The 24,403-nt window shown below is 49.8% G+C and overlaps 1 protein-coding gene across 1 annotated transcript in view; it reads left to right on the top strand.

Annotated features, from left to right (window-relative positions):
- Nucleotides 1–10,319: 10,319 nt before the first annotated feature.
- Cdh13 (cadherin 13) overlaps nucleotides 10,320–24,403 on the top strand; it is a 938,536-nt gene continuing 924,452 nt past the window's right edge. The window contains exon 1 of the mRNA XM_050144164.1: nucleotides 10,320–10,484. Within this exon, the coding sequence (XP_050000121.1) occupies nucleotides 10,440–10,484 (45 nt within the window). The 5' untranslated portion in view covers nucleotides 10,320–10,439. The remainder of the gene's footprint in view (nucleotides 10,485–24,403) is intronic.

Below are 24,403 nucleotides of genomic sequence, written 5' to 3' on the forward strand. Positions count from 1 at the left end.
GAAGCCACCACAAGGAAGGTAGCGACAGAGGATAAAAGGTGCCATGAAGAATAGAACTTGGGGGATGAGCTAACAGGATGGGAACTGGCAGAAGAAAGGCCTTTCTCTGCAGAGATGACCTACAGATGGGCTCAAGGGTCAAACATGACCCAGGCGTGGGAGTGGAATCTACTAGGTGGAGAAACTGGTATATATATACAGGGGCCCACTGTAGGGAAGAACCATGCTTGTTTGATGATTTGGTGACTGATGGTGCAGTACAGCCAGCAAAAGGCAGAGAGAAAATGAATGCAATTGGGGAAGGAGAGAGACGGGAGCTTTACAAGACCTCACAAGATGGGACAATCTCCTTTTTCCCATCATGCACTATGCGGATGGTTCATGGCCCCCTTGAGACATGATCACTTTTGAACTTCACTTTGTAGAAACAGGAGCGGCCTAGAGAGTGGGCGTTGTCCTGTGGAGTGTTAGGAGGGAATGGGGAGTATGTGTGTGTGTGTGTGTGTGTGTGTGCACGCGCGCGCATGCGTGTGACACACACACACAGAGACAGAGGCAGGGGGTGTTCTCTGATTGAACTTAGAGCTTGCCATTCCTCTAGGCTGGCTGGCCAGCAAGTTCCTGAGATCCACCCAGCTCTGCCCCTTCCCCTACCCAAGCACTGCAGTTAAAACTGCACACTGCCATTCCTGGCTCTTATGAGACTGCTGGGGATCTGAACTCAGGTCCTCAGGCTTATGTGGCAAGCACTCTACCCACCGAGCCACCTCTCCAGCGTGGGATTCTTGAGGGAACACAGTTTAAGACCACTACTGCGGCAGAGGGCTGGAGAAGACCAAAGGTGTAGTGTTGGGCTCTCCTTTAGCAGGAGCCAGCGAGAGTATTAGATGGGCCGGGCAAGGTCTCTTTGATCGGCACACCCCTTTCATATCTACTGGACGTCTGCTGTGTGCCAGGCCACGTACAGGCAAGAGCAGACGCCATCTCTGACTTAACACCAGCCATTTCCAATCTACAGAGGCTCAGATTAAGAAACAAGTGTCTTGGGCTCCCCCCTTCTGCTGCTCACTCGGTTAAACCCTAGCAGCTGCCACACATTTGGAATCATTAAAATGTAGTTTTCTGTGCTTAACTTGCTTCCCCAGATTAACTTTCCCCCACTCATTATGGTGGCCCTGACCTTGGTCTATTCATAAAAACACCGCAGACACCATTAGCCTGGTGGGTTTCGTTCTGTGCCACAGAAGCTTATCTTCAGAGGCATTGGCGGATTTGGATTACATTGCAAATGAATGCATCCGCTGCAAACGTTTGGGGATCCGCGCTGCATTGTAAATACATTTTCCCTAGTAATTGTCAAGCGATGGCCTTACAATCCCGCTGGCGGGAGGGAACCAGCCGCTAAACGCGGTGCGGCTTTGCAGCACTGTTCAAAGCAGAACCAAGGGATTTGCCTTGGAGGAGACCAGCAGCCAGGATTAGCTGGGTGAAAGGAGAGGGCCACTGGGTATGGGGAGACATTGTTGAGGACTTGGATTTGTGATTATTAAGAGCATTAATTATGGGATGTGCTCGTGTAAATGTCTATGCCAAAAGTGAGTTTGGTTTTCAGCCCTACCCTGAGAAGAGCACAGTCCAAAGAATGGTGTTTGGATTAATTATTTTTACACGGTCGTGATTTTAAAAAAATTCTTGGCAGGACCAAGTTAAAGGGAGAAGGGTTCATTTTGACTCAAGGTTTCAGGGGATAGGATTTTTTATGATATGGCAGTTGGGGCGATTCTGCCCCTAGTGGTGAGAGCTTGTTTTGTAGCTTGTTCAACATAACTGTGGATCAGGAAGGAAGACACTGCAGCCGGCTGTTGGGTTGGATGGGAAGACTCGGGGCTAGTGGTTCACTTGGAACAACTATATATTATGCCTTTTACCCCAAAGGTTCCACAACATTCCACCACAATTCCATCAGCTAACAACCCAAATTTCGAACGCTGGAGCCTGTGGTGGGGTGGGGTGACAGTCCACATTCAAACTATAGCAGATTCGTTTATGTATTCGGGTTTTATTTCTGAATAACAAATAGCCACAGCTCTGTTTGTGTCTCATCATGGTAAACATGGCTTCCTACCTATCCATGATTGACTGGGCCTTGGTGGATCTGAGCCGAGCAGCCCACTGTGACTGGCAGTGCACATCCGGGCAGAGCTTGGCTGGCTGAGATAGCCAGTAGCCAGGGAGCGAGCAGAATTTCCATGCAGATGGCAGAGGCACAGGGCAGTGTGCTGCCTGGTTTCAACTGTTGACTCGATACAACCCAAAACCACCTAGAAAGAGTCCCAGTGAGGGACTGTCTAGCTCAGGTTGGCCTGTGGGCATGCTCTTGGGACATTATCTTAGTTGTCTTAACTGATGTGGGCTGGCCCAGTTGCCTGAAAGTGAGCACCATTCCTGGGTTTGGGGCTCTGTACTCTAAAAGCTGAAAAGGTGCCTGAGCACCAAGCAGGCACACACACACATTGCTCTCGGCCGTGGGTGTCACATGACTAGCTTTTTTTTTTTTTTTTCAGATCCCTGTTGTGTTGACCCTCCTGCTGTAGTGGAAAATAACCCGAACTGTGAGCTGAAATAAAGCTTTCGTCTCTAAGTCCCTTTTTCTTGTTTTTTTTTTTTTGTTTGTTTGTTTGTTTTTTTAGTTACAGTGACAGAAACCCCAGCAGCCCATGAGCTGCACCCTGCCCTCCCCGCCATCTTTGTCACCCCAAGCCACAGGCACAAGGGCAAAGTCACAGTCAAAGCAGTGTGCACCACCCGTGAAAAGTCGGAGTCGGGTGCCAGGGATGGATGAGGACCAGGCAAAGCTGTTCTGCTTTGTTCGGGAGGGGGTTTGTCCTGATCTATCCTTGCATAAGCTCAGGCTCTGTACCATATGCTGTGCTGGGTGGTGAGGGGAGGGGCTGCCGTGCCCTCCCTGGGCCCTGTTCACTGCTGAGAATCCCCAAGAGAGAGTTCAGGCTGTTGCTGTCTTCTAAACAGTCAACACAAGACCCTCTGACCAAGTATGTTCTCGCTTCAGTCAGGTGGAAAAGGTGATGTAAAATGGGAATGAGAAATTGAACTCCTCCTTTGAGCAGCTTGAACGATGCCTGCCCTGGCAACAGGATGGAGACTGACATTTAATCTGGACCCTTTCCTGTTGCCATCCTCGGGTCCCCAGCCCTTTCCCCAGATGCTCCCTCCCCATTTTGCCCTTTGTTCTAGCTCAGGGGCTACCCATCAGGAGCATAAGCAGGCTAGAGGTTGAGGTCTGGGGACCTTGAGAGCATTAGGACCAGTCTTATCTCAGGGACACCTGCCAGGTAGATAAACAATCACACGTTCATGAACACCCACATACACACAACATGCCTGACCCACACAGACAATGACATTTTGCCACTTACCTAGTTGGGATTATAATGAATAAACTTGAAGTTCATTTAAAATCTACCATGGAGTTCTGGGCCAGATTTTAATTTATTTATTATTTATTTAGGTCGACATTCATAACAAGTCCCATTTCTGATCAGTAGAAAACCAGGATAACTTTTGACAGCCTTGAGATCTAACTGTGGTAAACTCATGCCTCCCATCACCACCACAAGCCCCATGGCTTGCCCTTCTTCAGGCCTCAAACGCCTCCTGTAGCACCTTTGAAGGGCTGTATATTCCCCCTCCAAGTCACAGGTTCCTAAGCACACGAACCTCACGGCGTCATTTCTTTCTAGTGTCTACCTCAGTGGTTCTCATCCTGTGGGTCGTGGCTCCATTAGGGGATGTCAAAGGAGCTTTCTCAGGGGTCACCTAAGACTGTGGAAAACACAAATACTTACACTACGATCCATGACAGTAGCAAAACTTTAGTTATGAAGTAGTAAGTAAAAGAATTTTATTGGTTGGGGGAATCCCCACAACATGAGGAACTGTATTAAAGTGTTGCAGCATTAGGAAGGCTGAGAACCACTGGCCTAGCTCCTTGGCTAATCTGCAATAGACTCATCCTGAGAGGTTTGTGGTAGCCAAATGAATAATTGCGAGTTATGCAGAATTCTCTAGAGTAGTGATTCTCAGGGATATGTCTTCTGTGTTGTGAAATACTCCATCCCCATGTTTCCAAACCAAATCGAGGGCGGGGGGGAGGCTCGAAATTTGCCTTTCTGGAATGACTGACCCTGGTGCAGGTCTAAGTCCTGAGAGCCACTTGGCTGCTGAGCTGATCTGTTTTGGTTCTCACTGCAGAAGTAACCCCGGCCACTGATTTGGGGTAAGGGAGACACCTAGAGGGGGTTCTAATGGTTTTCCAGTCACGGGTTAAGGCTGGTGTCTGAATGTCCAGTGTTGCTGCTAGGGAGGGAGGGAGGGAGGGAAGTTCCAAAGGCACAGGCCAATTTAGCGAAGGTGACCCAATCTCCTGCCTTAGTTACTGGTTGGTGTGATAAAATACTGTGACCAAAAGCAACTTACGGAGGAAAGAGTTTATTTTGGCTCCTGGCTCCATAGGGACAAGGGTCTATCACAGTGGGGGGGCATGGGGGCGGGGAGCAGAAAGCTGACCCATCACATCTTCGACTACAACAGGAGTCGGAGAACGAATCGCAAGTGCGTGTGTTTGGGGGAAGCTACAAACTCTCAAAGCCTCCCACCTGTAATGTACTTCCTCCAGCCAAACTCCACCTCTTAAAGGTTTTGTAATCTCCCTGAACAGCGCCATCCGCTAAAGGCTGAGAGTTCAAATGTGTGAGTGTTGGAGACATCTCTCATTCAAACCTCCATATGCCCCAGTCCTATACCTGTTGCTGTGTGTGGATATCGCTTCTCTTAAACATGTTCACAGACCTAAAGACATGAAGGAGTGTATCCAGTCTTATTCCTCAGTAGAGGGGCTCCTCCCTTGGTGAGGAAAGTCAGGAGGATGTCATGTTCCAAGTGTCTTCCACGAAGGATCTCTAAGCACCCACCCACCCACACACCCACCCATATTTTCAGTTTAGTTCCAGTGAGCTTGCCCACAAACACTCTTTCAAGGCTTGGCGGAGATCATAGGGAAGTGTGTGTGTTTTAATGTCAGCTTCCCATGTCAGGGAATGTCAGGTAGGAGGAGGGAGTCTCAACTGAGGGATTGCCTCAATGAGATTGGTACGTGGTCATGTCTATGGAGCATTTTCTTGACTGCTAATTGATGCAGGAGGGCCCATTCAATCATGAACAGTACATCCTTCTGCTGGTGGGTCTGTGTGCTGTAAAAAAGTTATCTCAACAGAAGCCATTAAGAGGATGAACAAAAGCTGTGTTTCTGTTCCGTTCCTCCTTCGTCTCTGCCTCAGTTTCTTCCTGTTCTGGCTTCCTTCAACAATGGGCTGGAACTGGTGAGCTGATATGGACCCTCTCCTCCCCAGAGACAAACGACCCTTTCAACCAGAGTGTGTTCTCACAGCAGAGGGAACATGATGCCACATCAGCTACTTCTGCTGTCTTATGATCAAGCACTGCCCAACAAACAGTGATGGGAGAGAGGAGGGGTTTATCTGGTTCAGGTCCATCCTTGAAGGCAGGTGTGGCTGTAAAACTACACCAGTTCCGTCCAGCGCTCTACTTGCTACGTGCTACGGGAACTAGGGTGAAAATTTAAAAACATACACATACAGAAAGAGACAGACAGACAGACAGGGCCACGGGGACATCCTTGAGACAAGAATGCCAAGAATGCCCACTTTATTGTGATCAGGAGGAGCTTATATAGGGCTCTGGCCATGCCCCAGCTCTTGGGATCTTTCAGCTGCAGACTCAGCAGAACCCACTCCCCTGCCAACAGGGTCTCGTGCTCAGAACAGCTGCAGGCTGCTCAGAGCAGAGGAAAACAAGTTGTTTACAAGAAATTCAGGGTCCAGTGGTCCGCAGTCCCCAACATGCGGCCACAGGTGCTTCCATGGTGGTGAATGCACATGGCAGCCACTTGCTCTCATCTTGGTGGGATAACAAGCAGAGATGTGACAGAAAGTGTCAGTCTGTCATAAATACCAAAGCCTGTGTTTCTGAGAGATACACTTTATCCAGCCAGGACTCACCTCCTAAACGTACCACAAGCTTCAGAAACAGTGCCACCCGCTGGGAAACATACATTTGAACACATGATCCTGTGGGAGTTGGGGGCCCATCTTTCATCCAGATCTTAAGGGAGAGGAAACTGAAACAGAGAGAGTCTCTTGGGACTTGGATTTAAGCTGGCCTACCAGTAAGTGTTTCCCAAGTCACGTGTTAAAGCCAAGTTCAAGGTGAAGTATGGTGCTGGTTGGAATGACTTCGTTTGGAGGACTGAGTGTCAAAGCAGAAGCATAGAAAGCTCTGAAGAAGCATAGATGACATTCGGGCTTAGGAGAAGCAGACGCTCCCCTGACCAAGATTTTGGAGTTGAAGAGACCTAAAGGATTGTGCAGCATTTTAAGATGGCAGCATGGTTAGCATTAAGACTGACTGGTGCATGGCATGGACTTCCTTCCACACCGCCCCAGTAGGTCCATTATATTCCAGGGTCTCCAGGCACCCTGAGAGCTGTGTCTCTTCATGGGGGTGCCTGTTTTTCATTTTACCATTATTCTGTTACAAACAGTGCACAGGAAAAATTTGAAAAAAGTATCTCTGCTAGACTACATACTTACTGCTATCAGTCCATAGGAGCAGGCACATGTGCACACACACACACACACACACACACACACACACACACATCCTATGTGCACATATATACAAGCATGTGAATATCCACAGCCATCTCTACCCACTCCGGACTATATTTGGTGACATCATCCAAGCAAAGGAAATAGTCCCCATCCCTGGTAGCCACAGGAGGCAACTGCTGGCTGTTGAATATCTGTCAGTTCTCAGGCCAAGTTGAAGTGCCTCGAAAGGGTGTGAACCTCCAATGGGTCTAAAGACAGTTTCACATCTGTGACAGTGGCTGGACTTGCTGAGGGCTGGTGTCCAGGAGGCAGAGTGAGGACAGGTAGAGAGCTGTAGTTCTCTGAACCATCATTATTGGTCCATTGATTAACCCATCAGGCAACCCCCCCCCCCAATTAGGGACCCAAATAAGGGAAAACAAGCTGAACCACACAAACAAAAAATAAATTTCCTTTTCAGAAGCCTTTTATCATCAGAAGCTTTGGTTGATCAAAACTCTATCCCATGCTTTATTACCAAATCATATTTGCTGAGAGTAGAGGGGAGTAGAAGGGAAAGGCACAGAGTATCACTGACCTTTGCAGCCATCTTTGGAGTGTGACCATATTAAGAGTCCCATTTCATTGAATGGAAACAGAGGCTTAGGGTATCAAGGCTCTAAGTTCAATGTAGGTGGAACCTGCTGGCTTCTCTCCAGCCCTCATCCTGCTGGCAAGACTCTTCCTACCATTTTAAGCTTAGAGAGCCAGAGATCACCACGGGTTTTTGGGAGCACCTCAAAGCTTGGAAACTCAACTCTAACCTGCCTTGGCGAGTCAGTTTATGGAAACTGGGGCAAAGAAAGAGTATCCTCAGATACTCAGATCAAGTCAGAACTTGACTGGAGCTTTCCTGCTTGAGAGTAGACGTTCCCAGGACAGAAGCCCAGGGATGCTGGTGGATGCTGGTCTGGGAAGGTCAAGATTTCAGTCCATGAGCCGCATTTGTCTTTGCTGAGCCCATCATGCTCACAAAGGCATCCGTGCCCTGAGGTTATTCACCTCAGCTGTGCATGTGTGTGATGGACTTGAGGTCAGGCTGGAGAACTGCCCTTGGCCAAGTCAAGCCATCTCGCTCATGACTTGGGGGAATATGTAACTACTGGTCTAATTAGGACAAGAACCATAGGCTTCTAACTCCAGCAGGGCCTATTCTGAAGGGCTGTTCTAAGGGGAGGCTCTGAGACAGACAGGGCCTTATTGGTTAAGTGCATCTTCTTCACATCTGTTTCTATGCTTCCTTCCTACGGAAGTTTCCCTGAGAACATTCCCCAGTAAAGGAACTTGCACAAATGCCCCTGGCCCCTATTTCCAGGGAAACCACCCTGCCTTTCAGTGGCCATGAAGCACCCCAGCCTTGCTGTGATACCTGTCACTCCCAATCACAGCTTCTTGGCTAGGTCCACTCACTTGCCCCACCCCAATCAGAAACAAGTCTAGCCCTGACATTTACTCAGAAGGTGCAAGCCTGGATATATTTGGCGAGAGGCATTAAGTGTGACGGATTGGGGAGAGCACAGGAAGGCTGACCAAAGGGTGAAGGCAGGACACCAAATTGTTATGGAGTACAGCTTAGGACCCTGTCTACCCAGAGAGGAGTCTCCCTGGATAGAGTGGTTGTTATGGAGATGAGGGAGGACTGTTCTATTCCACCAGTGCACAGTCACCTTGTTCATTTTCGGTTTCTCTATCTATGTTTGGTAATCTCCATTCTCAGGGCATCTGGCCCCTGGTTGACCAGATGGCTGTTTTCCTGGAACAGAGACTAACAGAGATTTCAGATGTCTTTATTTGAATCTTTTTAGACTCCATGTTTGTCCCTTATCTGTGAGTAGTAACATGGGTATGGATTTCCATACACATGGCTCCCATACTATCCTCTTATGTCATATCATCTACTAAAGACCATATTTATTAAATACTCAGGGTAGATGGCGCTATTTAGGCAATAAGATGAATGGATGAAGGAGCCGTTTCCTCAGCATCTTCTGTGGACTCTTTGCGTGGCATTGCTATCTGTAGGATGTGCAGTTGGCTAAGACAGCCATGCCCTAGACAGCAAAATATTGTCATCGATGACCTTGGGATGACATGCAATGACCTTATGGCCAAGAGCCAGTCAAGGGAAGAATTTTAGAAAGTTTTTCAGTTTGGATGTGTGGATGTTTGTCACTGAATCCTCACTCCGACCCTAGGAGTCTAGGAGTTTTAACCAGAAGACAAACAGAAACGCAGAGGGTCTGGGCAACTTGCTGCTGAGTAAAGATCTGGGGTGTCAGCAAGCTGGGGTGTCAGCAAACTAGCTAGGCTCCAGACTGTGCTCCTCCCCTCCTTCTGCTACTTCTTGATTAACTTAGCCATCTATTCTTTAATATACCAATTGCTGTCTCCATGTTCCAGGCCCTGCACTGTACATTGATCGGGCTGTTTCTCAGACCCATTGGATCTGAGCACGGCCCGTTGTTCAGTGTTCTGCTATGGCAGATGCCATATAATACATCTGTAACAGTCCTGGGTGTAACTTATACACATGTCTACAACAAAAGTGACGTCACCTACTTTTCATATTGCTCTGGCCACCTGGAAGCTCATATCCAAATCGCAGCCAAGCCGCGGCAGTTTGGAGCTAACCTTGTAGTTCTCTCAACTTGGCTGTGGCCCAGATTTTTCTCTCTCAGGTAGATAAATTCCCTTTCTTGTGAAAACACCGTGAGTCCTTTTAGGAAGAAGGCTGCCTGAAAATAAGGACTGTACTGCCTTAGCCTTAGAACTCTGTCCCTGTTACTCTAATCTCCAAGATTCCTTGAGTCACAGCTAGTACTATTCTGAGTTCTTCACAACAGCTCAGGACCTCTGAAAGGTCACATCCACGGTGTGGGGAGCAGGGGGGGGGGCAAAATTTGCTCAAGTCATAGTCCTGGCTTTGGTGCCAGGCGCGCGCTTGTGGAGTGGAGGCCAGTCACTCTCACCTGAGCAGTTAATAAAATCTATTGCTCCTTGATGGATTTTTCCTGCAAGCTAGAATTGATCTGTCCTCTTTGTGATTTGTGTGATGGTAGAAAAACACCAAACACCACCGTGGTAAAGCCAGTTTTGGGGAGGAAAAGAAAAAAAAAGGGGGGAAGACGGAAACCAAAGGCAAAGAAATCTACCAGCAAGGCTTTAAAGACATAGCAGGCTGGGGCTGCTTGGGTCATTTCATGTGATTTATTGGGAATAAAGTGGATCTTATTAACATTTTAATAAAGATAATCTTTTTACACTGTGTAAGAAGTGGCTGCAGGTCCCGGGTGCAATTCCAAGGAAAGTGGAATAGGCTGGTATTGCCCAGCCTGATTTGTGAGGCTGGGTCCCAGGAGTACAAAAAAAAAAAAAAAAAAAAAAAAAAAAAAAGGCAACGTGCTGCCTCCTTGCTCTGAGGGGGCTTACCCCCACCCCCGCGAGGTGCTTGCTCCTATCTGCCATGCAAAACGAGGGAGCGTTATGAAGGAATCCGTCTTGTAAAGCCATTGGTCCTGGTCATCAGCCGCTACCCAATGCTTTCGCGATGCTGCCGCTGATCTATTTGGGAAGTTGGCTGGCTGGCGAGGCAGAGCCTCTCCTCAAAGGCAGGCTCCCACGGAAAATATGCTCAGTGCAGCCGCGTGTGTGAATGCAAACGCCGCCAGGCGCTTCTTCTAGTCGGGCAAGATGCAGCCGAGAACTCCGCTCGCCTTGTGCGTTCTGCTGTCCCAGGTAGGGAATGCGAGCCGCGGGCAGCGCGCTCCGCACCAGCTTTCGGCGTTCGGATCGCCCTGCTTGGCGATGGTCAGGAGCGATCTGAGGGTCGCGGGGCTCCTTGGCGCGGCCATGCAGGCAGACCCGGCTAGCTCAGATGCGAGGTCACCCCCAGCTCCGATCCTAGAGGGGCCTGTCTCCGCAAGCCGGCTAGTCTCGGGGTGTGTGTGTGTGTGTGTGTGTGTGTGTGTGTGTGTACACTCGTTCCGGGGAGGACAGAGCCTTTTTGCAAGCAGGGGCGACATCCTGGCTGACATCAAGTGAGGTAACTTTGGTTTGCCTCCTCCAGAATCTCGTGTATCGGGTACATACTCCTTTCGAGACGACTCCTGGGCGTTGTGCTTGCCCACTTAGCCCAGCGTCTTAGCCGGGAAAGAGCCATTACATTCGGGATCGCGAGCTGCTGGACTGCCGGGCTGGGAGAGGCCAAAGCTGGCATCACTGACTTCCCCGGGTCCTCTCTTCGCCCAGCCCGGCTGGCAAGCAGCAAGGCGCCTCCCGCCAGCGGATCTCCGCAGCCCGGCTGCTGCTGTCTTTCAAAGCCCAGGCGCTCGCCGCTCCCGCATTGGGGTCTTCCGGCTCTCTAGCCCTGGGCTCGGAAGGGCCTGGGAGCAGTCCCCTCTCCAGAGTGCAGGCCCAGTACCCCAGCTCCTTGTGCCCCCATTGTCCAGCCAGCTGGAGCTCCTGCCTGAGCCCAGGCTGCCGCCTCTGCTGTCTTCCCCCAGGCGGGTGGCGCTGAGAGCAAGGAAAAAGTTCAAGCCTCCCCACCAGGCTGCAGCTGCTTGCTGGGTGACCCTCCAGACTGCTGCGGTTCCAGGGCAGGACTGAGGGAGCAGGAGAGGCGTGCCGGGGCTCTCCTCAGCCGGGCTGAAGCCCAGAGATCCCTGGAAGTTTGGGTATAGAAAAGCAATGCTTAGGGGACAGGTAGAAGCTTTGGAGGCTAAGAGGGCGCGCCCAGCACTCCCCTGGGGATGGATGCTCCAGAGAGCATACTGGCTCAGTCCCTCCTTGTCCTTTAGGCACCCTCTGGGACCCAAAGCTGGCAGCCTACAAGTGGGTGGGAGCAGCAGTGTAGGGCCACGCAGAAGGGAGTGGAGAAGAGAGGGAATGCCTGAGGCATGGGTGTTGAGTTTCTGGCCAGGATTCTTGGTGCTGGAGGAAAAGGCACATGGTTGAGCACGAAGTGGGAAAGAGGAAAGGAAGTCAGGGTTCTAGGTAGCCTTCTAAGGGGAGACACCTGCTGAAGAGAGTCTGGCATCCCAGAAATGCGATGGCCATAGAAACGACTCGTGTGTGTGTGTGTGTGTGTGTGTGTGTGTGTGTGTCCCTACCAGGATCCTGCAGAAGAGGAAGATGCTAACTGATGGCCAGGGGCTTTCCCATCCTGACTTCTGGCATGTTCTTCTATGTACACACAGTCCTGGGGACCAAACAGTTGTTGTTCCTTCCTTACCGGGAATTTGCTTGCTGATTGTCTAGGGGTCTTGTTATGGACCCTATGCTGCCGTTTGAACCAGCTTTCCACACCTCCAGGGCTCTTACTATCCCTAAGGTCGTACATCTCCCAGTTAGCAAGGTGGGGCAGAGCAACGCTGGATGGAAAGATCCAGGCAGATCCTTCTTGTCCTCTGCTGCTCGTAGAGCCACCGTGGGCCGGTTCTTCACTCTGTTTGAGTTCCCAGGTTCTCCACAGTCAGAGAATCCATTAACATCAACCCGGAGAACTGCTGGGCTGCTGAGTTGACAAGGCTGCATGCAACAGGCAGCCTTAGGCTGCGTGTTTCACAACGTCCACCTCGCTGTGAGCTGTTGGCCTCTGGGGCGTGGACTGTTGCCTTACCCGGGGACTTTCATAGTTTTCCTGTCTTAGTATGGGTTTTTCTCCCTCCGTGTGATTCCAGGGCTCATCCAAATTAATGCTTTTTCTATGAGCAAAGCAGACTGTGGGAGAGCTTGCAAAAGTCTCCAGGACTGGGGCTGCGGGCTTCAAACAGGGCGCCTCTGCAAAGCAACTGGTGTGTCTCCTCCTGCGGGGCAGGCTGGCACAGGTGGCTTTGAAAGCACACTCGGTTGCTTCTGAACTGGAAATAAGTGGCCAGCCCTGAGGGGCTCATTTCTCTCTTTTGATTGTCGTGCATAATCAGGGCAGGAATCTGCATCAGGATGGTAACTGATGTTCTCCTGGCGGCTGCACCTGGAGGGGAAATAGTCTCTACCCATGCAAGGTGCGATTGAATTCACCAGCAAGGGATTTAAGGGCAGGGGGTTCTTGGTGCCAACCAGAGGGGTGGGTGTGTGCATGGCGGGGGGGGGGGGGGGGGGGGGGGGGGGGGGGGGGGGGGGGGATCCTGGAGCCAGTGAGTCAACAAGCCTAACCCAAACTTTCCCGAGGCAGAAAGAAAACAGAAGGAAGGGGAAAACAATGTGATCGAGGGAATTAGTCACTGCCCTGCGGAGCTGGGGCAAGCCCATGTGTGTTTTTCCACACAGCCATGCATACAGCAGGCACTGGGCCCAGCTTGGAAGCTATCAGCCTCTGGCTGCTCGTTGGCACACTTGCCACTTTCCAAATTTGGGAGGGTTGGGGGTGGGGGTGGGCTTCTAAACAATAAGGCTGGAAGACCTCTCCTCTCTCCTGGGGTGCTCTGGGAAAACCTGTCCCGGAAGTAGCGGCTGGAATTTGGCTACCTTCACGAGAATGTGCAACAAATGAACACAGAAGCGTGAGTGAGAAATTCCACTGCGGCTGGGATTGCCCACTCCCATGAGGCGGCACTTCCACCCAGCCCAGCTTCTCACAATGCATGAGCAATCCCCCAAGTATTAATTTCTAGGGAGTGGCTCAGGTCTGGAGAGCTGTGCCCCCCCCCCCAGAGTGCCCAAAAGTATTTCCATGGAAATCTGTGCTGTTGGTTTAAAGTGGAGAGTTCTTTCTGGGAGTGGGCATCTTGCCTTCCAGGACTGCAAGTGAGTCCCCGCATCTTCTCGTGTAGCGGCCGCCCTGCCCGCTCTATTTTAAGAGCCTGGTTCATGTGCAAAGCCTTTCCCATGAGGACAGGGACTTGGAGTCCGAGAGGGCACCCCAGCCTGTGACTTCCACTTGGAACAGCCTGCGCCATTTCAGACGTTCCAGGGAAACATGGGAGCAGAGAAAGTGTCTGCTGCGGTGAAAGTTCGCATGTCTGAACATTATTATAAATATTTTTAGCAAATCCCAAAATAGTTTAAATACACTACTAGGCTGAATATGTGACCTGGATTTGTGTAGTTCCACCGAGTTACTGGAAACCTCCAAAGTGCTCTTAGCAGATCTTCGCTCTTCTACCTCCTTCCTTCTTCCCTTTTCCTATCTTGAGCTCTCCTAAATAAAATCCATTTCCTTCTAAAAGCATCTTAGGTGTGTTAGAGTAAAGTCACCCATCCCACCCCCTCAAAAAAAATCATGCCCCACCATGGTGCGATCTGTCTTCAGGTACTAGGTCTTGGCAGTGAGAAGCAATCAGTCGCCTGAAGTTAAGGGAGAGCCCAGGTCTTGAAAACCGTACTTTTCCTTTCCGTCTGAAAGCACAGCTACTCAAGAGCCCGGATATCTTCTGTTGCGTGGAAGGGAAGGGAACGATGAAGCTTTGCTTTCGGTTCCTACCTGATGACAGGCATATTATCTTAACAGCCTAAAATCGTTCTGTGGTTGTGTGTGTGCACACATGCCCATCTTTGTGTGTTTTGATCTGTTTTTTTTTTTTTCTTTTTTTGTACCTGATGAAAATTTTCTCCAGAAGGGGGCTCCATCCACAGCCTTACAAAATTCCGAGCCTGCAGGTCTTATTCTGGAGAATTCCGCTGAAGCGAAGCAGGTTCATCAGAAGGAAACGCTTTCTGTTCTGGGTTTTCTACTACACAGTGTCCCTCGCTCATTTCCCACGGTCTTTTCATCCTCCCTTTCCCTTTCTCCTCGTGGCTGTGGTCACCGTTCTATCTTTACTCTTCCACCCCGTGTCCCTGGAGGGTGTGAGCAGGGACAGCTTTCAAAGGACTTGGCAGACAGTGCGGTCCTGGGCCAGGAGGAAGTCAGGACATTTCCTGCTGTTTTGATTCTGGTTAGACCTGGCTTTATTCTTTAGGCTGCAGAGTCAGGAACCATTCTGCCTGGGAAGGAAGAGAATCTTTCGCCACGACACACCTACCAGAAGGGTGAATCCCTCGGTGACAGCTGGTGTTTCAGCTCCTATTGAGAAGGAGAGGGACATATTCGTCTGTCATCCAATCACAATGATCAGTCCAGCAGAATCGAATCAAGCCTCCAGAGGCTTGGGCCCTCTTTCACTTACCTGTCGGCGAGGTGTCTAGATGCCCTGGTGAATCGGATCTACTGAGGGGCGCTGCCAGCACAGTTCCCGATGGCCTGTTGCCTCTGCCACCAGAGATACGGGGTGGTGGCCGTATCCTGGGGCTAAGGATGAGAGTCAACCTTCTCTCCTAGGTTAAGGCTAATATGAAGAAGTGACATCTCAGACTTGTTCCCACCTAGTCAGAGCCTGGTAGGTGGGGACTGGGGATTAGTCAACTGAACCTCATGTCATCTGCTTGATGGGATCTATCCCAACTCTTCAACTTTAGTTTCTTGGCAGGAGTTCAGACTGGCAACCGCTGGTCAGTTCAAGCCCATGGAGGTAACTGGTGGCCCAAATCTCCTAAAATTCATGACATCAATACATTTAAAAGACAATCCAGATTTTCTGTATTTCTTGAAAACTCAGAGGCCCTATTTTTAAGTTCTCTACGCTGTTTGGTAGGAGCTGAGTTGCTACTGCCCCCTTCAGGCAGAACCTGTTTTGCATTTGGCCGTAATTCCTCCACCCAATTCTGGAAGTGCTCTGCACACCCACCATGGGAATTCTGGCTACTTGATCCTACAGCTGACTGATCCTGCTATCATAAACGCAGGCTCCATAAAACCCATGTGGACTGCTGCATAGGACTGGAATATTGGCGGGGAAGGTGCTTGTGGTATAAGCATGAGTTCTTGAGTGAAATCCCCCACACCAAGCGTGACCCCGGCACTGTGAGAGGTGGAGGCAGGAGGATCACTAGGGCTTGGTGGCCACCAGCCTAGCTCCAGATTCAGTGGGAGAGCCTGTCTCAAGAGAAAAAGGTGTAGAGGGGTAGCGCAGGACACCCTATGATCTCCTCTGTCATCTGAATGTGCGCACACACAAGCACACGCACGTGTACCCACACATTCATGAAAGGGTAGTGACACACAGCAATGCTGATGGTGAAAGTAGAAGCAGGTGACTCTTAGATCCCCTCCACGAAATGCAGATGTGTGTTTTGAAACCAAGACAACCCCTCCTCCCCCAGGACGTTATTGTCAGTGGCGCTGGGGACGAACAACACCCAGACGATGGCTCTGCTCATGGTAGCGATGTAAGGACAGGCAGCAGCCTGCAGCCCTGAGTCCCTGTGAACTGTGGCATGTTAGAGACACGCTAGGACATGTAAAGCTGGTATGTTATACCCTCAACATCCAGAAGGACCAGCAGCCAGGGAGAATGAGAAATCACATTCTCAACTGCAAACAGAAAGCAGCAAGCAAAGTGGAAGTAGGGCAAGGCTGTGGCATACTTCCTTCAGCGAGGCTGCGTTCACCCTCCTCCCCACCCCCAGACAGTGCCACCAACTGGGAACCAAGTGTTCACATACCTGAGCCAGTGAAGGATATTTCTCACGCGAGCCTCCACACGCTAGCGCTGCCCTGAAACAGATGTTCTGTGTCTGTCCTGAACAGCTGATGCCCACTGCAGCCCTGCACAGCACACAGCATCAGAGCTGTGGCTAAGATTCTCTGGTTCCATTAACACGACAACAACCTGTGTGTCTCATCCTACTGGAGTGAGTAGGCCCCTGAGGGCTTTGGCTTGCCATACAACAGACCCCCCCAAATGAGGGTAAATATAACTACACATTCCAGAAGTAAAAGTGATTTCTTTTTTTCCCCACTGCCAGCCGAAGTCAAGTTCTTGAAAATTAACATTAGCAGTAGGCATGTTTTGGCACGTCACATCGAATTTCAAAGACACCAGCCAGTGTCACCGATCTGCTGCAGAGGCACAAAGACCCTGTGTCTCCCAGCTGAATACAAGCTGAACTGGGCGGAGGGCAGAAGTCCTGACACATGCCCAGGCAGGGCCGGAAATGAGCTCAGCCTCCTGCAGAGCCTAGAGGCCTGCGAAGGAATGCTGCAGCCTTCACCATCCCTGCCTCCTGGTCGCCCAGGCTGTCATTGCTTCCCTTCCAGGTGGCGGAGAACCGTTTGTGCGGTGTGATACAGGACAGCGCTAGTAGCTGTGCACTTGGAAGCACGAGCTTCTGGGAAACTCTCTCTGTCCATCTGTAGAGAGCGTCTGGGCTTTATTGTAGAGCCCACAGCTGGGATGGGCTGGGCAGGCTCACCCTCAACTGCCATGAGCTGTGGGCATCTGGGGACATCTGACTCAGAGGTGACAAGTTATAGCCTGTGGGCTGGTTCCTGCCTGAAGTCTGTTTTTATAAATAGTTCATTTGGACCAAAGCCATACCTACTCGCTTATAGAATTGTTACGACTGCTTTGTGTGTTAACAACAGAGTTAAGACTGCCTGGCCCCCCGATGCCATCTGTCTCTTTATCAAAACTGTCAGCTGACCCTTGGTTTAACTCAAAATTACAGGCAGAGAGGGAACATAGAGACTTTTCAAAGGGGTGTGGTGAGGGTTTCAGGGATTCTTCACCCCAAGTCCCAGTATTGAAGTACATTGACCTTAGGAGAACTCACTTTGGACCAGTGTGCCCACAAATATCTAAGATTTCTGCACTGGCCCACTGTGTTCCATGTAACATTGTTGTGTTTAGGGTCCTGTTGCTAATATGGCAGATTCAGTTACCGTTCTCTTGGGGCTCTGCTTGGCGGGGGGGGGGAATCAATATCAATTAATGAATATTTTAAAAGCTAGACAACCACTGTGAAGGAAGGCAATACAGTTGTGTGAGGCTGTGCCACCACAATATTGTGTTTGTTGTCTGGGTTTTTTTTTTTTTAATCTTTCTCCTCTACTGAAATCTCCATCCCATGGTGGCAAGTGCTGTTGTCTTCTGATTCATCCAAGACTGTATCCCTGCGGCTCACAGCAGTGCCTGGCACAGAGGAGGCACTCGGGAAACATGGGTGGATGAACAGATGGATAATGGAAATAAGAAAGGTATCACATTCTGACAAAGGGTCTGGGAGCCTTCCCTGGCAGCCTTGTCCCGGGGCTCAGCGCCTCGGGAATGAAGTAGGCTGACCAAGACCCCGGAGAGGGTAGGCATGGGAGAGGCATTCTAGGAAGAAGGCACAGACTGGTTGACACCACTGTGCAGAAGGGGATAGCCCAGCCTGGAGAGCGATCAGGGGTGTGGCCAAGAGGCGGGCAAGCCCTTAGGCCTTTGTGGGTCACTTCAAGAGTTTTAGTGTTTGTTTCCAAGTGATGGGTAGCCATGAAGGGCACAAGGGGAGGGTGTGGAGGGACCGGGCTTGATGTCTCCCAGGTTCAGTGCAGCGAATGTCTGGAGTGGGATGTGATTTCAAGATGATAGGGGCCTGAGCTCAGGGAGAAGAGACATCTAGAGGGGAGGGACAAGATGTGTAAGACAAGCTGATGGGGGCATTTGTGGGGAGGACCTGTGGGGTACGGGGGTGGCTGGATTAGGGATGTCAGGCAAAGTCTGAGGGTAAGGGACCCTGCTTCAGTTCTAACCTTGCCAGCAGGAGCTTGTCGCTCAAAGAGGAGCACAGGTGCTGAGCACCTGGGTACATGTCGTGGATGGGGGTGCTGGCCAGACGGTCTAGTACTCAGAGGGGCATCTGGATTCCATGATATGGGTGTTCTCAAACCCTGTCTATGCCTGCATCGGGGATGGGGACTATGGGGTCCTGGATATGTCCTTGGTTAGAGTGACCGGGGTGAAGCCCCTACAATTAGCCAATCTCTGAAACTTTTCATGCAAAAGATATTTGCGAGAAGCCTTGCCAAGCCTTTTAATGGTTTTGTGAACATTCAATCAGCAGCGCTAGAGATATTTCTAACATGAAGCAAATAATGATCTACCAGTTTCAGAGTCATTTGGCGAATGCTAACAAGCCTTTCTTCCAGAGTGCGGTGTGTCGCCAGTGACTTCCACACTCTGAGCACGGGAAAAGAATATCCAACTGGGTGCCAGGCAATGGGGGCTTTGATAATGCCTAACAACTCTCTCTCTCTCTCTCTCTCTCTCTCTCTCTCTCTCTCTCTCTCTCTCTCTCTCTCTCTCTCTCTTTCTCTCTCTCTCAAAAATCTAAACCATGTGGTTTGCACTATTTGCCCATTCTGTGGTGAAAATACTCCCACGGTGGGTGGCTTCCATCTACCAACCTGTAAGTTCCCTAAAATATTCGCCATGGGTACCTCAGAAGTGATTATTAACTGACACACACACCACGAGCCTGGAAGGTTTACAAGCCTTCATTTCATTCACGGTGCAGCCTTCAGCAAAGGAGGCTCAATGATCCCATCTGTAAAATGGACCCACTTCTCATGATAATCAAACTGACAAGAAGGAAAGATGGCTGTGGTGGGACAAGAGACCCTGTCCCAGCAACAAACACACCAGGCATGGGGCTACTTGTTTATAATCCTAGCACCCAGAAAGCAGAGGTAGGCAGCTCCCTGTAAGTTCAAGGCCAGCATACCTTACATAGCAAAGATCAGGTCAGCCAGGACTGTCTATTAAGACTCTGTCTTAAAACAAACCAGAACCTAAAAGGATCCCAAGGTGGATGCTACCTAAGAAAAGGCACCTGAGTTTTTCCTCTGGCTGCTACAAGCATACACACACTTGTACATGAACATACACAAACAGGCGCTTCCATGTTCACCTTCACACACACATACATGCACACATGGACCTGGAGATACAGGGAGGCCTGATGAGCTGTGCAGATATTTACAGGTGATTAAGGTCATGATCACTGGCAAGGAAGCAGGCTCCCAGCAGCCCCTAACACACACATACACCCAGCTTGTTCTTCATGCAGGGCTCTGCTGCTACACCACAAGGCCCCTGGGAAAGCCCTGGGTAAGTTCGCAGGGAAGTTTTAAGATGGGTTTTAATTTAGCTCTCATTGGTGATCAGTACTATCTAACCCTTTAGGCTTTCTTGCCATTCAAAAGTACACTGGTGTTAACACTGCGTCTTGGTTTGAGTTCTCCCAAATAACAATGGAGATACAAGCTTGGGTGCAAAAGGACCAGTCTGGAAGGTGACCCAAGGGCTCAGAGGTGAAGGCGTGGAGACAGACGTGCGAGGAGGGATGGCCCTAAATTAATGATGCCTGTGCCCCTGGTCTAATACTGTCATGGCAAATGAGCTCACGGTTGCTGGGGCCCCCACGGGAAAACGATGTGAAATTTCCACATCATCCCCCTGAAAGGCAGGCAGCTAGAGGTCACCTGTGCCCACCATCTGCTGGTGTTCTCCCCCAGAGCTCTGCTACCATTCACCCCCCCTGTATTTCTCTGCTGAGCCTTCGCTGGTATGGTAGCGCATCCATAGTCTGGACCCTGAGCAGCGGAATGGAGAGGCGTGCAGGTACTTGCCCTGGTGTGAGTGTGTGGCATCCCGTTCACTATTGTCGGGAGTTCTAGGACCTACCCAAATAGAGCCAATGACTGAAGAAAGGACTGTGGTAATAGACATTCCTTTTATGTTTTACTCATTTATTTTTCTTGTTGTGAGTGTGTTGTGAATGTGTGTTTACATGAGCGGGAACATCCACACGAATGGGTGTGCATGCCTTGTTTGTATGAATATGCACGTTTGCATGGGAACATGCCTGTGCATGCAGATGCCCGAAGCTGACACTGGTGTCTTCTTCGATAACTCTCTACTTTGTTGATTGAGGTGAGGTCTCTTCCTGAAGTTAGAGTTCACCAATTCTGACTCATCTAGCTTGCAAGCTCATCCCGGGGATCCCCTCTCTGCCTCTTGAGTGCAGGGATTACAAGACGCCACCATGCCTGCTTGGTTTTATGTGGGTTCTGGAAATTCAAATTCTGGCCCTCTTGTTGAGTTCTATCATCTGAATTATCTCCTCATATGATGGGCATCCTTTTGAGCCTTCTGACTTAGGATGAGCACACGTCTCTAGATACTCTCTTTCCCACTAGTCGCCCTCTGCTAATGCCCCGGGTTGCTATCTTAACCTCGTCTTTGATATAGGACAGATCCCACTACTCTGAGATAATTACCCAGTAAGCAAACCCAGGTGAAAGGAGTGCACTGTGGCTGTCTGGAGGACAGAGCATGGGAGAAAACTAAAAGCAACTGAAGAAAATGGTCCTCACCCATTCAGTAAGTCATCACCAGCAGGCATCTGCTAAGTGTGCAACACCCTCCAAGGCACCAGGAATGCAGAAGTGAGTAAGGTAGACCAGATGCCTCCCGGTGAGCACTCACAGTGACACAAATGAACAGGGGAACCTGTGCTGTCCATCCGGTGGCAAGAGTGCTATGAAATACGACAGACAAGGGATTGGCAGGGAGAGGGGTACAGCTCCTGCCTCTTTACTGGCTGCTGGGTAACAGATTACTGTATCCCCATGTTTCCTGAACCCAGTTCTGCCCCTCCCTGACCCCTGTAATCATGTGGTTTGCTTTCAAAGCGATGCCGTGAATTTGTGGAGCACAGAAACGGGGCTTGGTGGATGGGCGTCCGAACAACTGGAGTCAGTTGCCGCCTCGCATCCGGCTCTGGACTGTGTGCTGGTCGGTTGAATCCATCTAGAGAGATTCCACTTTGTTTTATTGTTGATTCAGTTCATCTGGAATAATTCTAAATTGGTATTGTTGACATACAATGGAGCTGAATTTTACTCAGAGGTTGGGTTATAAAGTCAGGGTTTAGAGCAAACACAGAGTTGTCATTAACCTTGAAACCTTTGAAGTCGCCCATTAAAGTGCAGTCTGTGTGGTTTTGTGTATGCAAGCCTGTGCTGTAATCAATATAGAAAAATGTATAATGCATGCAGCCATGTACAGTGTGCATAACAAAGAATACAGGCAAGATATAATTTCACAACACTTAATTGCAGTAGCTACATTGTTCTTTTCCCTTCGTTTTTCTTCCCCCGTGGTAAAAGAAAGAGATTTGTGATGGTTAAATATGTGTATGATGAGACTCCTTGCATTCATTTAAGCTGGGCTCCTAATCGTACTTTCCTTGCCTGGCTCTGAAGTGGGAAGGGCAAAAGGTATTTCCTCTTTTGTGTTCCACCTCATTTTTATCTCCAATCTTAGCTAGATGCTTCAGGGCAGGAGAGCTGCAAAGGCAGAAATAACAATAGCAGACACGACTGTCTGTGTGGTGTTGACTCTGAGCAAAGTCCCCTTGGACGTGCAGTATTGACTAGGAGTGAGATGACCTCCGTGTGAGGTGTTGACTATGAATGATCCCCTCTCCGGGGCTTTGAATGCATCAGCTCACCTAGTCAAGTAATGAAGAATCCTCTCAGATTCCATTGCCTACATAGGGGAGGTCCTGGAGGCTGGGTAAAGGTCACACAGTTTTAGGGTAGAGATTCACTCAGTGTCAAGCACAAAAGACCCCATGTTGTATGATTCTATGCCATGGAAGGAACTGTTCTGGGTAGATAAATCTGTAGTAACACAGAACATATATGATTTGCCTAGGGCTTGGGAGGGGCAGGAGAGAGGGGCTGTGAATGGATGTGGGTTTTTTTTGGGGGGATGTTAGGATTGTTTTTGAAATGAAATAGTAGTGATGATACATACCTATCATTGCTATGAACATATTATCTAATCCCACAGCAGTGTGTATTTTGACAGGGTACAATTCATGTCATATTGCATCTCAATAAAACTAAAGTGTGATCAGATAGAAAACCAAGCCCCTCTGGGTCAGGGCAGCCTCGGCTCAGGGCTTTGGGTACTTAGTGCCTGCATACTTTCCTTCAGGCACTCACCACGAATGGTGTTGTGGTGACAGAGAAAATGGCCTCCAAAGGGAGTGGCACTATGAGGAGGTATGGCCTTGTTGAAGTAAACGAGGCCTTGTTGGAGGAAGTGTGTCTCTGAGGGGCTCTTTTGCTCAAGCTTCATGCAGTGTGACACTGAGTCTACTTCCTGTTGCCTTCCAGTCAAAATGTAGCCAGTACCACTTGCCTTTCCATGATGATAATGGATTGAGCCTTTGAAGGAGTAAGCTGCTACCTCAATTGAATGTTTGCCTTTGTAAGAATTGTCATGGTCCTGGTGTCTCTTCAAAGACAAATGGCCCAGTTACATTCTGCTTCCATGAATTTGGTCACCCTTCCTGACTGCTGCAACCAAATACCTGCCAAGAAGCAACGTAAGGAGAAAGGGGATTATTTTTGACTCAGTTTGACTCAGTATCCAGGTACAGTCTGTTATGGTGAGGAAGGCCCTGCGGCAGGAGCATGAGGCAGCTAGTCTCGTTGCATTCACAGTCAGGAAGCAGAGAGAGACACACACAGGGATCCAGCAAGCTTTCTCCCTTTTGCTTGGTCCTAGACCCCAGTGTGGCCCATAAGGCAGTGCCACTCACATTCAGGGTGGGCCTGGCCTTTCCATCTGAACCTTTTCGGAGACACCATCAGGGGCAGACCCAGCAGTGTGTTTCCATGGCAATCCTAAACTAAGTTGACCTTGGAAATTCATCATCACCAGGTCCCCATCACCTTCGCTTTAGAGAGACAAGGCTATGAGGAACTTGTTGTGTACAAGATACTGGACCAGGATCAAGAGCTAGGTAGCTTGGGCTTACCTCTCACCCTTGCTGCCAGCACAGGTTTCTTAGGCTGGATTTGTCCCATTAAAGTCACCTATGAGGTCCAGAGCTGCAGGTAACCAAAGTCCGTTAAGAACAAAGCCAGGGTTCTTCATTTCTCTTCGGTTGATTTGTAACGTGTGCGTTAAGGACCTCCTTCATCCGCCTGATTGTTATCCCAGCCCAGGCTGTCTGTTGTAGGGACTGCCAGGAAGCCTTGATACTATAGAAGGGGGAAGTTCCTCACCCCAGGCAGCTCAGAAACAGTGGGGCAGGCTAAAGGACTCTAGCAGGCTGGAGCATGGCGAACATGGAGCCGGCCGCTTCTGGCCTTTACTCTTCTCCCTCTTTTACTAAAACCTGTTAGAATCCATTCCTAAAGCTAGCCCCCAAGGTCCGTCCCCTGATTCATTCCTAATACAAAACACCAAGGTCCGACAATCAGAATTCATTGTTTGGCTAATAGGTCTAGTCAGGACTCAGCAGCTCACTCTAGCACAGAGCACCCACCCCCTTCTTAAAACCCCACTCTGCGGAAACACCCTCTCTTGTTTTTCTGGTTCGCTTGCACTTGCTGCTCCTGCTGCTGCCGCCTTTGGAGAGAGCCCCCTGCCCCTCAGGGGGAGGTAATACATCTCCTTTGAGCTGAGAATTTGGTATCCCAGGTGCCAGCCTCCCTTCCATAGGAGGAAGAAAGGGGAATGGTCTTGGTTGGCATGCTAACTGGAATTGTGCTCAAGCTGATATCTTCTTCTGGAAGGATTCAGAATTTACCCAAATCAGCATGAACCTTGAGTGTTTCGGTCAGTGTGGCAATGGGAAGGGACTTAAGAACTCAGGCCTCCTTGGGGGGTGGGGTGTCTTGTGCTGACACCCAGGACTCACCGCCTTTCCACTTAAGGACACCACCTCCAACCCCTTAAAGTCCTGAAGTTCCTGGTCCCCCACACTGTGGAGATGGCTCCCTTTGCCTTCACAGAGGTGTTAGTTACTTGCATTTTCTTCTATGGTTCCAT

This window comes from Alexandromys fortis, unplaced genomic scaffold (assembly GCF_014885135.2).
Source record: "Alexandromys fortis isolate MF-2015 unplaced genomic scaffold, M_Fortis_MF-2015_v1.1 scaffold_1, whole genome shotgun sequence".
Lineage (NCBI taxonomy): Eukaryota > Metazoa > Chordata > Mammalia > Rodentia > Cricetidae > Alexandromys > Alexandromys fortis.